Raw genomic sequence first — 17,333 nt, 5'->3', positions numbered from 1 at the left:
TTTGGAATCCTTACTATACAAGCAACTTTGGTCAAAGTTAGTTGAGAGGCTGGAACTTCGGTCAAATTAAGTTTTTAGGGTACTAACTGGTACATAGCACCAACACCAACACCTCAACAACCAGTTAAAAGCTTTGCTTTGCTGCTCTACTCCCTCTGTGAAAATCCTCAACAATGGGCTACAAGCTTGCAGAGCACCACTGAATGGTAAACCTGCTTATCAGGCCACTCTCTAGGACACAGGGAACTCATGGTCATATACTTGAACTAGACTAAAAACCTGCTCCAAGATCTAGACACATGCTCTTTCTCTCCTGAAGTTTCACAGTTATTTCCTCAGAAAAAAAAAAGGAGGTAGTTTCCCAAGTAACTGAAATTTCATGTTTTCTTGTGCTGTGCTCAAAACTGGAACATGAAAAACTAGGGGGATGCTTATGTAAAAGATTTGTTGTAAAAAAAGCAGGAAACCTTCCCATTTAACATTAATCCAAGCCCCTACTTACTGTAAAAGCCACAACAGTGTAAGACAGCCAAGCAGTAACAGCTTGTACTCCCGACCCTCTGGAAAGGAAAACTTGTCAATAGACTTTCTTAAAATGTGCAGACAAAGACACAAAGACAAATTATAAAAAAGGTACCCATTTATTCAAGGTATGACAAGGATATTTACAGTATTCATTTTCTCAGAGTAAGATCCATCCTTACGAGTTTTAAAGCAGCAATTATAAATTACATTTAAAAGGGGAAACATTCCAAGCATGTTTCTGTTAGAGATATTTTTACAAGGACAGAAACACTTTAAGGCTAAGTTGTTTTGACCTTTGCTGCCACCCACATTTATCTTGGCAAAACCATCTCAAAGACAAGATTACCTTGAGGGGTAGACTATGCTAAATTCAACATACAATTCTGTTCCCTCTGATGCTTTTCACAACAGTTCACATGTGACAAAAAATTGACTTCTGATTAAAAACAATGAATTAAATATAAATGAGATGACCTGCCTATACCCCAACTTTTCAGAGGCAAAAGATCATCCACAGCAACACATTAACCACCTCCAAAAGACATCATCAATCATCAGCTTTCTTGTTGATGAAGGTACTTCAGCTTACCAAGTAAGTTGCTGCAGCCAGAAATCACAGTCATGTGGTACAATCCACCTTTCCTATCGCATTATTTTTCAAGAGAGAAGAATGAAAACCTTCAGGTAGCTGATTTCTAAGGTAAGTGATGAACACTGTCTACTTTAGACAGCACTTGGTTCCCACAGCACAGACTAGTGCCCTACCACAGAAAACAGGACGAGTTGGCTAAGCTGCTGTAGTGTTATTCTCTAGTCACTGTAACACTCAACAGAGCTATAGGAGCAGTTAAAATTGGGTTATCTAAAATGGTTTATCTCTTGAGGTAGAGCCCACAAGTCATATTTACTCCTGTCTGTAAACTGTAATGCACATGCCATCAAGCAAATATAGCCATTTTTGGTCATTTGTATAATAAACCCACTTATTTTTCAAATGTTATTAATTATAAAATAACAGCTTTTTTTTCTGAATAATTTTGTGCCTCTTGTAGAAGAAAGCAAATTAAGTATTTACGATAGCAGATTGTGGCTTACATTTGCAATGAAAAAACCCCATGTTTTATACAAATAAACTTCAAAGCAACTTTCAAAAGGGTTGATACATAAGGATTCTTTTAACTTAAAACTTATTTTGGAAAATTCCAATTTTAACTGCATATTAAGGAAAAAAACAAAAGGAAACAACCCACCCCCCCCCCCCCCCCCAGTCATTAGACCTTTAGGCTGGATAGCTACTTTTAATACTACATTGGGTAATTGGTTCAGGATTACATGAAAGGGAAAAGAAAGTGAAATACAACAGAACCACCCTCCCCTCCCCCCCCCCCCCCGGCCTGCACAAACACAATTCACTGAATGAGCCCGGTTTGTTAGGTGAGGACACTGTAACTAGGACTATTGAAAGTGCACAATGTTTAACATTCCATGAGAAGCAGAAACGTGACCCATGCTTTAGGGGGGGACATTTATTCCAGGTTAGCCAAGAATCCTCTGTAACAACAAAGCTGTTTCTGTAACCAAGAAAAATTGTTTGAAGATAACCAGATAACCCAGCAACAAGTTACAAACACATGGAGATTGGCACTTGATCTTTAGTCAGCTCCAGACACTCAGTTTTCTCCCCAGAGACTCACGTACACAGAACTTTAAGTTTCCATTTTATTACCGTAAAAAATAAAAGTCCATTTGTAGTTCCAGAGTAAACAAAGAAAGCTTAGTTTCAAACTGTTTAAAAACAAAGCTCAAAATTCTGATAAGTTACATTTCACAGGGTTCACATCAGCACCTCAACCTAATGCATTTTTTTGTGAACTAAGCATATTTCACAAAGTTTTCATGTTAGTGATAAGGGGCTACATTCTCATCTGGATGCACATGTAACGTGGCTCAAGGAGAACAACCTGGAAGGACTGCCAGTCAGCTTCCAGAGTTCCCCATTGAGCTCTACATGTTCAGAACCAACATTTAAGACCAAAGTTATTAAAGATTGACCTTTTGCATATCCCAAAATGGAAGGCAAATACAATCAACTAACATTTGGCTTTGAAACACTAAGATAACAATGCTGTATTTCAGCCAGATATTTACAAAAATGTTTACAACAGAACTGTGTAGGGTTTCCTTTTTATTGACACTTATAGATGAATAGTCATCTTAACCTTCATGCAAAGATGCATCTCTTGTTACACAAGAAGTTTCCTGTTTGATTTTTTGCACTCTGAGGATAGCAAGCAGAGGATTGGGTAAATTTGGGTCACCCTTAAAAATGTAGGCCTGTTCGCTCTACTGCACCTTCAAAATAAGGAGGTAAAGGACAGGCACTGTTAATTCCACAAGGGTTCATTGCCTCTAGCATGTTTTCCAAAACCAACAAAAATAGTCTTGAACAGTTGTAACATGGGTTATTCCATGACTTTCCCCTCTTCAGTTTGCTTCCTGAACTCTGGAGTTACTTTCCTAGAAGCATACTTGCCGAGCTTCTTTTCTAATGTATATTGTTGACTATACATTTTAAATTAAACTGTTATGTAAAGAATGCAACAAGCTTTTTCCTTTGTACACAACTTAATCTTTGTGCTGAGTATTCTTCAAAGGGATTTTATAAATAATACAGTAAAAGTTTAGATCAGTCTTCCACCCTCTCATCATTATACCATGTTGTTGCTTTCTCCAACTTTATCTACAAGCTGTGGAAAAGGAGACAAAAAGGTTTTAAGCTGATGATATTTATATACATTGAAGCTACTCTCAAATACTGCTTGCTACTTACACAGTTAGTATGTGACTGGAAATGAGAGTCAAGTAGTACTCACCAAGGTCTCATGGTTTAGGTTTGTGAAAACTAAAATTCTTACAATTGCAATTGTGTTTCTGCATGACATGTTTTTCTCATATAGACATTAACAGTGCAACATGAAGATGCAACAGAATGAGAAAGGAAATAGAAGAATGCAGATAACACTGCCAGCTTAATGGTTAAAACAAAACAATACAATCTCAGCCACACATGCATTAGTAGACCAAGGAAGATATTTCAACTGACCATTACTGTGGATTCTCTTCTGAGCCTACGTAGGCTTTGAACAAAACATTAACAATTATCTTTTAAAAATAAGATTTAACCCCATTATGATCAAACTAAATATGACTAAGATCAATTGACAAATGAAACATTCAATTGATCATGAATTATGAGCCACAACTTGGCCTAACTGTGAGATTGGAACAGATGATCTGGAACACTCATTTTTAAAAAACAGCCTGTATGTATCTAAGTTATTCACACTATTAATTTTTAGTAGTAGCTATTTAAACTGTTACTTTCAAAACGAGTATTACAAATGCTTGTGTTAAAAATACATACCAAAATTAGCACAGTAAAAGTAGTTGACTGAAACACCCTGGATTAGCATGTTACTGGTACCTGTTAATTGTCTTCAAATCCCTGGCCATTTGGTTAAAAAAATTGAAGACTCCATTTGAAAAAATACAAATCTTGGTAATAAAAAGATGTACCCTGGTGCAGTGGACCTTAATAAATATGTCTGATGAATGACTATGCATCATGAGAGTTTCTGGGTTCACCATACAAGCTGCAACTTAATATTGAATTTCACTGTTTGCTTTTACAGGCCACTTTTCATAAGTCCACCCAAATACTGCACCACGAATGGTATCCTCCTCATTGTACAGACAGGAGAAGAGGCCCAGGGCAGTGGCAGAATTTACCTATCTGGTCACCCAGGGCCAACAGCGAAGCAGGAAGAAACCCAGCATTTCCAGTCACAATGCAGGGCTCTTCCCACTTCACTACCCGTGAGCAGGGGCAGCTTCTGCAAACGTGTCCTTTTGTTCCTTTTACACCTACAAGTCTCTCCCTGGGAATGAATGTGATGTGTATGGTGCAAGAACTGTACAGGAATGCGCTTGAAGTCATTGCTCCAAAGTAATATTTGCTTTATTTTTGATGCATTTCAACTAGTGCTAATCAGTGGAATAAAAACCAGAACAAGCTTCAATTGTTGCATGAAATACCAAACTTACCGAGCTTATACCAGGTAAATTCAAGAGATATCCAAGAACTGGAACTCTTCTAATAAAGCCAACCACCACAGGAAAGAACCCCCTTTAGGTAAGATATCAGAAGATTGCATTAGTTTTTATAATTAATTTTTTCTCATATTGCCATAGCATGAAAAAAATAGCAGGTAATTTTTAAACCAAGATTACATAAAATCTTGCAACTTGTTAGCAGCACTCTCGTTTACCAAATAAATCAACACACATTCAGCAGAGAAAGGAAAAAAACAGGAAAGAAATGGTGTATTTTTAAATGGATTTAATTTTCTTTGTAGCTGGCAACTCTCAGTCAGCTCATCAAAAAGTAACTCAGGTAAGAATACCCAACTTAGTCAGCAAAACTGATTTCTCAAAACTAGCATATATATTTTGAGATAATTACTCTATATTATAGAAAATACATTCAAGACCCACTGTAGAAACAGGTGAAGTTAGTTCTGAGTAATTAAAACCATGTATGGTACTCTTTACATTAACTAAAGAAAATGGAGCATGACAGAATTGTGTATTCATTTATTTCCCAAATTTAGGTCAGCAGTTTTGATGCCTTTTCCTGGTCTTAAAATCAAGAGTCAAACACGGTTAGAAGGGGAAAAGGGATTTTACCTTGGTATTTATTTTAAAGATCCTTAGGTGCACACATCCAGGTCGAATGCACTGAAATGCACCCCGCAAAATGCCCACCCCAAAAGATCGGGTATAACATTATAGGTCTTACTAATTAGCAGATCTATCAAAGATTCCCCAATGAGAGGCTCGAGTGAGCCCCCCTCCCCAAGGAACCTTCTCCTGGATGGTTCTATCTTAGTTTACAAAATGTGCTCTGGAGAGGACCTTGGGGTCTGGGGCGCACTGATCCCTAGCTACAAAGCTTCTAAAATGTTTAATCTCTCAGCTTGACAAACAAGCCCAAGAATGTAGGCAAAAAACCACCAAGAATACAGAAGTTGTAAAGAGGTATAAAAGGGTATAAAAGAAAAGGCAAAAAATCATCATGGCATCAGTTTGAATCATGACCCTAGGGATGTTGCCTGGCATAGCTGCTATGGTGTAGACCTTGCACTGCCCACTTAATCTCTGCAGCAGAAAAACAAATTTTCTGTGGCAGTATCTCAGCTGTTTGCAGCCAGCTGGTGGCATTCCCAGCGATCTCGTGTTGAGCATTCCCTGCATGGAATAAGGATTAACATTCAATGAGGCCTCAGCCACAGCGAAACAGTGAAGTTTCACAAGTTATCATCCTCTTCACCACACTGCTAAGAACTATTTGCTGGGTAATATCCATACCAATAAGGGGTTTTTTTGAGATTTCTTTTTTCAGAAACCGGATCATTTCAGTAGTCCAGTAAATTGTGATGCAGGGCAAACCACTTGTAACAGATTAAAACAACTGCTGTATGCAAGAATAAAGAACAGTCAGTACAGCAGGGATAATATCGTCAGCCATAACTCTGCACACCTATAATCTGAACAAGGCTCCAAAAGCACCTTAGATTACAACAACTGTCCCACAATAGCCAGGTCAGTTTCCTGCTATGCAACCAAGCAGCAAGATCCTGAGGAACAGTATAAAATGATGCTCGAGGAAAGACTTCATTTCTAACTTCTGCAGAAAGGAGCAAGTTGCTGACAACACGATGATGGTTGAAGTCGACAAGATTGAAGCAAAACAAAAAGCTTTGCTTGAAGTAGTCACTAGCCAACCTTGAAGCAAGGGATTTAGATTCTATAAACTATTAAGCACTGGAAAAGATGGTCACAGAATCACGGAATCATCAAGGATGGAAAAGACATTTAAGATCATTCAGTCCAAACCACTGGTCTCCAGATGCTTTAAATTAAAACAGATCATCAGATGGAATTATCTATCCCTTGTTGATACCCTTCAGGCTAAGGGATTGTCCTAGGGGTAACTATTGATCTTTTATAAACCTCTCAACATTATTTTACCTTGCTAGCACCACTAGATAATCCATAAGCATACCTGCTTAGACATTATAACTCTTCTGAGATCTTTTAAAAGGAGAGTGTTTTGTTGGAAACACATTCTACTTGCTCTGTACTGGCTGATTAAACCAAGCACCACATGCAAGAAGTGACAATGTATTCAGTGAAATACTGTGATTATCAAAGCACTTGCAGTGACAGAATTCAAAGTAACACAGAGTAGAACAATAAGAAATACATTAAACCCACAAAATACATTTTCTGAAATTTCACTGTCTTCAGCAGGAGCCAAGTTCAGATTTGTTTTTAAAAATAAACATTTTATCTGAACTAAATACCAGATTAACATATGATTTTACTGAGTACAAGAAGAGCTCCAGGAGAACAGTGGTTTCACTTTGATTAACAGGACTGTATTATTTAGCCATTCGCTGAACACTTCAGGGTCTGAAATTTGATCAATAAGCATTAGTGAAACAGTCTGCATGGGGACAGAAGTCCAAGAACAACTAGAAGCCTCCCTTTCTACTTTTTTGCGTACTTTTTGCTTTTTTCTGTAGGGAAGCATGGAAACTTCAACCATGGAAATAAAGATAAAAATACAGATATCTGTGCAGGTTGTAACAAGTCAAATTCTTTCACTATTACAGTTGCATTTATAAAGAACTTAAGTGACACACTGTGAGAGTTATACATGTTTCAAGATGGCTGTTAAAAAAGTTAGAATTTCCATTTTTCTTTAACTCAGTCAAGATACTGCTAACCCAAACAAGCAGTTCTGACTCTAAGGCACAATTGTAATGAAACATGACAGAAAACATCTTTTCCCTGGGCTGCCATAATGATGAAATGGTAAGGTTACAAACCTAGGATGATAGTAACTAAATATTTTGCCCTGTTTGTTAAAGAAAGGAACAAACTCCCCACCAAAAAAAGTACCAAGTATCCCTTTTCTGTGAGGAAATATTTAAACTTCACACTGCTAACAATTTGGGCTCCCACATATTTTGAAGCTTTACAATTCTTTGGTTAGACATCAACATTATCAAAGTCACTTTGGTAAATGCCTCACAAACATTAGCAGATTTGAGTCTTGGAAAAATACTTACCAACTTGTAAATAAACAATTTCACAAAAAATCTAAGGATGCTGCTTTGTCAACTCTAACACAGAAACACTACATGAACACATTTATTCCTAGATACACCAACACAGAAAGTTATTTTCAAACAAGACTTACCTGAACAATAGGAAGAACCCATAAATTTCAAGGATCATTCCTATTAAAGGCCAACCAATGAGAACTATGAGCACACCACCCAGGAAGAAGCCCGTTGCTTTCATTTTGTGTTTTTGAAAGAAGAATCTGAATGTTCTTTCTAAACCAATAACAAAAGACAAGCCAGCCACAAATAAAACCTAGAAAAGACAAAAACAAACCAAAGAAAGAAAATAGGTAATTATGTTCCCAAGTACAGCATGTAAACATATACATATATATATATATTTTAAAAAATTAGACTGCTTTTCTTGCACAACTTCTAATACCAAAAGACAGATGGTGAGAATGAATTTACTATTGATTTTCTTTTGTAAGGTCCATCTTAAAGCAGTTGTAGCTCTCAACTGCTTGAAAGTAAAGAGTCTATCCTTTGTGGTCACTGCCAAACACACCCAAGACAAAAGACCTGCTGACAACAGTTGTATCTGCCTTGTCACATACAGTCTTTACCACAAGTGGTGCTGAAGCTTCGTACTACTGACAGCAAAAGTTCCTGAAAACTAAGAGCACACATAAAAGCACGTGTTCTGTGCCACTGACATCTTCAACAGCTTGTACTGATCTACTCATAGTGCAAAACCAGAGAAGGAAAACAGCTGAACAGTTGTTTTTTTACTGTGTAGAGCCTTTTTACTGTTTAATTGTTCCAGTATAGATTGAAAGCTATCACACTAGTCTCAACTAGTTACAACTACTTCTAGTGTCCTGCAGCAACAGTACTCATACTTATTTCAGCTTGTAAGCACAGAAAGTGATGGCATCTCAGATTTTACTCAAGATTATTTTACTCAAGTTTAAGTTTGTACAGTATTTAATTAATCACTGTCTTAGAACCTCCTGCCCTTTCTAATAAAACTTTTTTTTAATAAAAACAACTCTCTGCAAGGATACAGTACCTTTTCTTGCATTATCTTTGGTTACCACATAGCCTGTCATTGTCTCTTCCTACCTATGTTTTCATCATTTTCCCTAAACAGGGGCTCATATTTCCACCTTACATTAGGAAAAGAAAAAATAAGCATTATTTAATTTTTCCCTCTTCCACTGCACACTTGATTTGATGGTTCATAACAATGCTTCAACTAATGCACCCAAATTCAGATACACTATTTTGTATTTTCCTTCAGTGAATCTCAGTATTTGAAAATGAAACTGATCTGTTTTGACCGCAGACTTTTAGGCATCAGCATGAGGGGGTGAACCGCTACCAACCAGGCTGTGCTTTGGCTGGCTGGCAAAGCTGAGAACAGCAGAGACACAGAGATTATCACATGCAGAAAACACCCTGTCATTTTATATTTGGATTGGAAATTTCGTGTACCAGGACGAGGATTTATTTTCTGTGCTGCTTTGACCAACAACTTCAATTTGGTAAAAGCTGAAGATACTGAATCTCTCCTTATGAAGGGGGTCTGGCTCTTCTAAAGCCAGAACTGTCAGCAATTCATACTTCTTTCTTTCCTCATGCAGCACTGCAAAGCTACATTCGCTAGCAATCCAAATATATACTTAAATTGACAGTTATCTTAGAGGATCACAAAAAATCACATTTGCAGCAGCACAACAACTGTGGAACAAGCTGCTTCTTGTCTACCAACATCCCACAGGCCTGACCCAAGGTGATATTCACATCAGTGTGAGCTGTTCTAACCTCAATCAGGAAAAATGAATCACTCCTATCACTGAGCACAACTCCTCCTTTATACCAAATCACCACAGTAATCTTTGTCATGCAGCTTCAAACTGACAACATACTCTTCTATTTTTAGTTTATCTTTAATAGATCACATACTTGATTCTAAGCAGTGCAGAAAAGGCACTTACATTTCCAATAGCCAAAAGAGCTTTGTCAAAGAAGAGTATCATTCCAAAGAAGAGGAAAAACACTCCAAAGCCTGTTAGTCCCATTCCAATCTCTGGAAAAAAAGCAAATTTAGGCATGTAACAAAGCATGGTACCAAGATAAAGTCATACATAAAAATTGGGAAAAAAATTAGAACATCCAATCTAAAGACATTTTAAATTTAGAAACTTGCCTGAGTGTACCAATATTGTAAATCTTGTAGATACCAATTACTTCAACAGACACATCTTTGGAAGCTGTTTTTCAAAAAAGTCCGTATTTGGAACTAGACACTGAAATTGAATGCAACCAAAAGCAATGCATACATACGGCAAAGACATACGTCCCTTTTGATTAATTGCTAGTATGGAGAAAAGGATTGTTTTGTAAAGAGAAAATCAAACTTTGTTTTCCAGATTAGATCAGTTGGTCAGTACACGGTGCAAATAACACCAAGGTCGTGGGTTTGATTCCCGTATGGGTCATTCACAGAAGAACTGGACTCAATGATCTTTGTGGATCATTGTGATCCTTCCCTTTCAACTCAGAATATTCTGGAACTTGCAGATCTTATCCCATTATCTTTAGCACAGTAATGTAAGTACCCTGGTTCTCTCCATCCTCCTGAGACCCCATGTTCAATTGCCCATAACCTTGCATAGCAGTCCAACTCTCCCCAGTTTCCAGATGGAACACAACTTGAATGAATCCTGAAAGAGTTTTCCAAGTTACACATGTGCTGACAGCTATCAGACGCTAGCCTGGGTCTCCAGACAACTGCCAGTTTTCACAAAACTATTAGATAGTAAATATTGAGGGATTAATGTTCAATTATATTTTTCATGCTTAATATTTCATTTTTCATAATTAAATGATAGATTTACATTACACAGATACAATATCTCTAGACTGCCAGTGTTGTATAGCAGTTTCATTTTATGAAATTTTTCATTTTATGATCTTAATTTGTAGATTTTTTTAAAAATATCTTTTGTACTTTATATATTTGCTTATATTATAGACTGGGTAGTGCTGGGTTAACAGTTGGACTCAATGCTCTTAAAGGTTTTTCTCCAATCTAAGTAATTCTATAAACTTCGAGTTCTGCAAAGGATGCTCAAGAAATACTGGGAAGCCAAGAGTAGGATGGAAGGTTTGTATGAGAAACCAGGCTAAAAATGTCAAGCTATGATTAAAACTACCATTTGATAACAGCCTCTAAAGTATCTTGAAGACTGCTCTTAGAAATAATACATCCAGCTTTTAATTTTAAATCTCTAAAGCCTTCCTTTGACTCTCACACAGACTGAATGAGAGAGAAAAACCAGGAACAGCAGCAACACGTCTGCAAAAACACAGGCATTTATTATTGCTTTCCCTATGACCAGACAATTTAGAAACCTATAGAACACAAAAACAGCTTAGCAAAACCAGCCCTAATACTACAGACAGGCTGGCAGCCCAGTATGTGCCCATATATATGTGTATTTTGAAATTCCAAATAGTTTTGCATAGCCTGTCCTGAAACAAACAAAAAACCACACCCACAATCACAGCTTTCAGTGCTACTGTTGGCAGATCTACCTCAATATATTTTAATTGCACTTAGTAGGTGTAGTTGGTCATTTGTTGTCACTTGATGAGCTTGGGAGTAAAGGAGGATAACTACGCCTGTTTCAGGCCTGTTTCCAAGTAGTTATTGGAAATAAATTTCAAAACGGCTCAAAGAGATTTGTTCCAGCAACATGCCACTCCCCAAACTTCTGTAAGGGCTTGGCTTTCAGCATGGCTGCAGAGTACATGCTGTTAGAGCTGTAGTTCTGTAGTATTGCCTGCCACTTTAAACTGTTACTATGAGCATTTTAACACCCCACAATTAAAACCACTAAGTAACTCAATACAATCAATTTACTACAGGCACTCTCTGTACTTGCTCACAATGAAAAATAGAACTGCAAATTGTATTCTCAATCGATCTGCTGACTGAAGGCAATATACCAATTGCAACTGCCCTTTTCTCTAGTACTCTTTACTTCAGAAGAGCAGAAACAATCTGTATTCTAGAGGGAAAAAACTTGGGAGGCAGGACTCCAGAGGAATTACCAGCTGCCAGCAAGATAAATATGCAGTCATGGGAAGTGAGTATTCACTCCTCCCGCAGACACAGCACAAGGTATGGATCTGGCAAGGAGGCAGAGGCCAACTCCCAACAGCTGCTGCAATCACCACTCTGGCACTTCTCTAATCACCCGAAACGTGTTTGTAATCACTTCTGCCACAATGGATTCTGATTCACTTCAGAAGTCACCCATATTCTCTGGTTAGTGGAGGGAAAGGGAAAAAAAAGAAAGGAACATTATTCTCATTATCCCAAAATAACTGCTGGAAGAAGATGAATGGTCCACGACTATTATCCTCTGGTGCTGATATCTCAGCAGAGGGTGTTACTGACTTGATTTATATCAGAATTTGGAAATATATTTAACTACTGTTCTTAGAGGAAGGAAAAGAAAAAGTGCTGGCATTTTGTATAAAATCTTTTCAACAACAAACTATGAATATTTATAGAGGGAGCAGACTATTTTTAAATGCTTTCTCCTTTGCCAGAAGAGCTTTCCCACATTAGTCAAATACAACATATCAATGCCTAGAAATGCAGAAACACACACTAGCCAGCTTGCATTTATTCTGATTATGATTTCCTGAGACAAGGGATCAAACCTTGATCAATGTTTCTCCAGAAATTCCATAAGCTGTGCACGAGTGCTGCAGCACTGTGTCAAAACATCTTAGTAGATATTAAGATTAAAAATTAAGATACATTGCTTGTGAAAGATTAGGGCAGACAATGCACATCCCCAGTCTTTTATAGTGCACTATATAGTGCAACATAAAAAGGAATTGTGTGCTATAGGCTCCCAGAAGACAAAAACTAATACAGTTTATATTCAATGTATAACTATTATTTTGCTAGCAGTATTTTTCAGTATTGAAAATTTAATTTGGGAAAAGCCAAGTGCATTCTTTTGCAATTACTGGTGGTTTATAACACCATTCAATGCGCCACTTAAAACTATTTTCTAGACTACAGATGCAAAATTAACTTTCCAAACATCAACCAATGCAGTGGTTCTCTCCAGGTATTTATCACACTACTCCACCAGTGACTCTCTGGCTAACTCTGTATTTTTCCAGACAGCCGTGAGTTTTAAAATATCTAATGAACTATCTTCAGAATTTCAGAAAAACTGAAAAAAACCCCAAATCCTTAAAATCCCTAAATGTCACAGTATTTCATTTACTACTCTTGTCTCTGACATTTAAAACCAACAGTCTTAGCAGTGGAAATAGCTGAAGGTCCCAAATGAGGAACTAAGGAAAAGAAAAACAGTGAGTCTCTCTCTGAAGAGATTTTTCTTTTTCTGCTTAACAAATACTCCAGACAGGAAGTTAAAGGCAAAAACAATGCCCATAAGGGTTTAAACATTCAGAAATCTAAAAATTAACCCCAAGGGTTAGTACTCATTCCAGAAGCAGCACAATATCTGAATATCTCAAGAAATCATTGACCCTGAATGCTACTAGACTCTGCTGCCTGTCTTCATCCTTGGCCTTAACTGGCTCTCCAATACCTCAATTTCCAGTATCCTGCTATCAAACTTGGTTATTTTAACTTTTTTTTTTCTAAACTTTTCATACCATCCTCCATAACTGATGCTGTGGTGCTTATCAGGCAGACTCATATCCTTCTGTGGCAATCATAAGAGAAATGCATCATACATGAGATGGTAATTTAAATCAAAGGCCCAACGTTGTCTTCTACCTTGCAGCTTAAGCTGTTATGACAGAACCACAATTGTTAGGGCTGGAAGGGACCTCTGGAGATCACCCAGTCCAACCCCCGTGCCAAGGCAGGGTCACCTACAGCAGGTGACGCAGGAATGTGTCCAGGTGGGTTTGGAACGTCTCCAGAAAGAGAGACTCCACGCCCTCCCCGGGCAGCTTTTCCAGGGCTCTGCCACCCTCAATGGGAAGAAGCTCTTCCTCATCTTGAGGTGAAGCTCTGTCTTTTAGTTTACTGCCATTTCGCCTTATCTTGTTGCTGGGCACCACTGAAAAAAGTCTGGCACCAATTTCTTTCATCTCTATTTCCAAGTACTTCAGTGGAAACAAAACTATGGCCACATACAAGTATTTTTAAAGCCATTTACAGAAAATTAAGTGGTTCCAGACCACTGACGTCCACAGGGAGGCACACGGGAGGATACGAGCTAAGCGTTACTTTGTTTACCGCTCAGCTTTCATTCATTCATTCATAGTGATCAGTCAAGGTGCGATGGGTACAAACCCACAGAGGGACTAGGTTAGATATCAGAAAGAAATTTTTTCCCGTAAGGGTGGCCAGGCACTGGAACAGGTTGTCCAGAGAAGCTGTGGATGCCCCCCGATTCCTGGAAGTGTTCAAGACCAGGTTGGACGGGGCTGTGAGCAACCTGGTCTGGTGGAAGGTGTCCCTGCTCATGGCACGGGGTTGGAACTCGATGACCTTTAAAGTCTCTTCCAACCCAAACCATTCTGTGATCCCACCACACCACGGCACACTGAGCACTCCAAGCCCCAGACAAAAGCCGGCCGCGCTGGTGACAGAGCTCTCCTAAGGGCGAGGGACCCTGCCGAGCGCTCCCCTATCGCTCTCCATCCCATTTCCCTTTCCGTGCTCCCCGCCAGCTCATGGTACCGCCACACCGGGCCGCCGCAGCTTCCACTGCGGGGATGCGGCCGTGAGAGCTGCCCCCCGCCCCTGTCCGCTCCTACCCCGCCGCTGGCTCCGGCCGGTCCGCAGGGGCCCAGCCGGGCGCTGCTCGGCCGCTCCCGGGAGGCCCCGCTACGGACAAAGGGTGCGGGCCCAGCGAGCCCGGCCACCCTGGGACCCCCTGCCCCCGACGCCCCCAGCCCCGCAGCGGGCGGCCCCTCCCCGCTTCCCCCCCAGGAGCGGCGCCAGAGCTTACTCTGTGTGTCGGACAGGGAGATCATGGTGGCGGCGGGCCCGGGAGCAGGACCGGGATAAGGACGAGCGGGAGCGGGACCAGCGGGAGCGGCGGCGGCCACGTCTTCCGGAAACACGCACCCCGCCGGATGAGAGACGCCCGCCGATTGGTCACGCCAGCCGCCAATCAGCAGCCGCCTTGTATCGCCGCTCGGGCGCGCTCCCCCGCCCACGGCCCGCGGCCGGCGCTGATTGGCGGAGAGGCGGCGCTCGCGGCGGGCCTCGCACGCCAGTGGCTGAGGGCGGGCGGCGGAAGGGGCGGGGCCGGCGCGCGCGGCACAGGTGGGAGCGGGGGCGCGGGGCGGGTGAGGGTGAGGGATAAGGGATAAAAGGTGCGGGAGCGCGGCTGGTACTAACCCTTGGGGTAGCTGTGGGAGCTATCAGTCCGAGCCAGGCCTGAGCCCGCCGCACGGGAGGACACAGCAGCGAGGCGCGGTGGCGTCCCCTGCCTGGCCCTGGCAGTCTCTATCCCTTCATCCGTCCCGCTCCGCCCTGCACCCACCGAGGAAGTGCCTCCCTTCCCTGCACTCCCTGAACAGGTGCTTCTTTGCCTCCCCCAGCAATCTCCTTCCCTTGCTCCATCCTGCATCGCCGAGCAGGGGCTTCCTTGCCTGCCGTCCGCAGCCTCCGTCCGTCCGTCCATCTATCCCCGCCCTGCAGCCCTACCGAGTAGGTGCTTCCGGCCTGAAAAGCACCGTGCCCGCGGCTGGCGTGTGGGTGAGGAGTGCGGAGGATATTCCAATGTATATGTTCACTATATATCTTCGTGTATGTGTTCCATATAATAGTCACACTATATGCGTATGAATATTCCCACACTGGAGTAGGTTGCCCAGGGATGTGGTGGAGTCACCATCCCTGGAGGGGATTAAGAGACGTCTGGATCTGGCCCTGGGTGATGCTGAAGTGTTTTATTCACTCATCATTTTTAATATATATTTCCTCCTCCATTTATAGGAGCGGGGAAGATCTTTGTTATGGTGGAATCAGCTGATAGTGAGGATCTGCTGAATTTATTCCCTTTCACCTTCCATTAGACTCTGCTTCTATCTATGTAATAAATAGTTCAAAATTCAATAACAGAGAGAAAACATCAAGTTTCTTGAGTTTGGTATTGTTAACGTATAATATGATGAAGATTGTTTTTCAAAAAATGAGCCAATAAATAGAATTCTATGTTCATTTCACTGATGATCTATTCAAAATCAATCCCCCTTCTCTGAACCAAACCACATTTTCACGTCCTCCTAACAGGTCCTCTAGGTCTTATGGTGGTTCCCTTTCTAAGGGGCACAACATAATGTGTTCAAACTTCTGTAAAATGGTCTTTGAAGAGATCAAAAAAGATAATGGACACTTGGTGAGTGACTGGTCTACGTTAGAGCATTCTTCTTGCAGGAAATTTATGACTTGGTCAAAATTCACTTGGATTCATTTAGAAGCCTGGTGAGTTGTGGAATTGGTTGTGAGTTTGTGTTCATCCATTTTGCAGAAGGGAGAAAGCAGTTGTCATCTAGTGGAGCTTCTTTACATAAGCAAATTAAATTAACCAGTTCTTAAACTGTTACATTAACAGCTCTGGTAATGAAGAATCTCCTGCAGTAAATTTGTTCTAAGTTGAGAAGGTTGCCTTATAAAATATATTTTAAGATATATTTATTTCATTTTCTTTTTAGTGACAGTTGCTTGGTTAAATAAGATCTCCTAAGGATAACATTCTTTAATCTCTAAAGATGACAGCTGTTGCAGGTAATCCACAATTAATATTCCATATGTTCATTTTGCTGTTGTTTAACAGACACAATCACCTGATGTTACTTATTGTTATTTATATGAATTTATGGTATGTAGAAAAGAGTTTGTGAGGTCTGTGCTATTATACTTAAGATTTGAAGGAAAAAAATTCTTTTACTGGAAAACTTTTTATTTCTTAGGTAAAACTAACCCAAAATGCCCCATCCCTGGAAGTGTTCAAGGCCAGTTTGGATGGGGCTCTGGGCAACCTGTTCTAGTGGCAGAGGGGTTGGAACAAGATGAGCTTTAAGGTCCCTTCCAACCCAAGCTATTGTATGATGAAAATCAAGTTTGTCAAGGAAATTACTTGGTTTTCAATATTTTGAAAATGTGCTTCGTATTTTAAGATATTTGTAACTCTTTTCTGCTGAGTAGCAGTGGGCATTTAGGAAGACAACTTGTCACCATTTTGTGCCACTTGAAATGAGGATATTTTTTCCATATCACACATTTTTGTTTCCATAACCATATTACCATATCTGCTCTGGTTGGACCAAAATCTCTTGGGTTTTCTGGGTGTGGGGGAGGAAGTAATTTCTTCTTATGCTTTTCTGACCTGGCTCTGAAATAGTGATACATGCTTGGCATGCAGGCGTATGTGTTAATTATTCTTTTAAACTCTGGGGATTGGCTTCTAGAACACAATCTGCAATTCACACACATGCCTATTGGGATGGAAAGAGGCAAATTCCTGCCAAAGATTCACGTGTGTAACCTAAGCTTTTGAGGAGTGTTTCCTTCATTTTTTTCACGTG

At 40.2% G+C, this 17,333-nt stretch overlaps 2 protein-coding genes across 11 annotated transcripts in view; one reads left to right on the top strand and one right to left on the bottom strand.

Annotated features, from left to right (window-relative positions):
- Nucleotides 1–622: 622 nt before the first annotated feature.
- On the bottom strand, nt 623–14,874 carry GOLT1B (golgi transport 1B). 2 transcript variants are annotated; one of them, XM_048302023.1, is made up of 6 exons: nt 14,747–14,874; nt 9,719–9,810; nt 7,853–8,031; nt 4,630–4,711; nt 3,629–3,662; nt 623–3,272 (listed from the first exon to the last, which is right to left on the bottom strand). In XM_048302023.1, exons 1-5 carry the CDS (start codon nt 14,769–14,771, stop codon nt 3,654–3,656), a joined length of 387 nt encoding a protein of 128 aa, XP_048157980.1. In that variant the 5' UTR covers nt 14,772–14,874; the 3' UTR covers nt 623–3,272; nt 3,629–3,653. The 2 variants fall into 2 exon arrangements, with proteins under 2 accessions (XP_048157980.1, XP_048157979.1); XM_048302022.1 differs by lacking the exon at nt 3,629–3,662.
- A 167-nt stretch (nt 14,875–15,041) lies between these two features.
- RECQL (RecQ like helicase) overlaps nt 15,042–17,333 on the top strand; it is a 23,997-nt gene continuing 21,705 nt past the window's right edge. For 2 of the 9 annotated variants that reach the window (XR_007203055.1, XR_007203054.1), the window contains exons 1-2: nt 15,095–16,144; nt 16,461–16,533. Coding sequence is in view for 7 of the 9 variants with exons in the window: in XM_048300763.1 (XP_048156720.1) it covers nt 16,518–16,533 (16 nt within the window). In the remaining 2 variants the exon portion in view is untranslated. Of the gene's footprint in view, nt 15,067–15,093; nt 16,231–16,460; nt 16,534–17,333 lie in introns of those variants that run through there. The other 7 variants (XM_048300759.1, XM_048300763.1, XM_048300765.1 and 4 more) reach the window with 7 other exon arrangements.

The sequence above is a fragment of the Corvus hawaiiensis genome, chromosome 4 (assembly GCF_020740725.1).
Source record: "Corvus hawaiiensis isolate bCorHaw1 chromosome 4, bCorHaw1.pri.cur, whole genome shotgun sequence".
Classification (NCBI taxonomy): Eukaryota; Metazoa; Chordata; class Aves; order Passeriformes; family Corvidae; genus Corvus; species Corvus hawaiiensis.
This window is presented reverse-complemented; position numbering and strand designations above follow the sequence as displayed.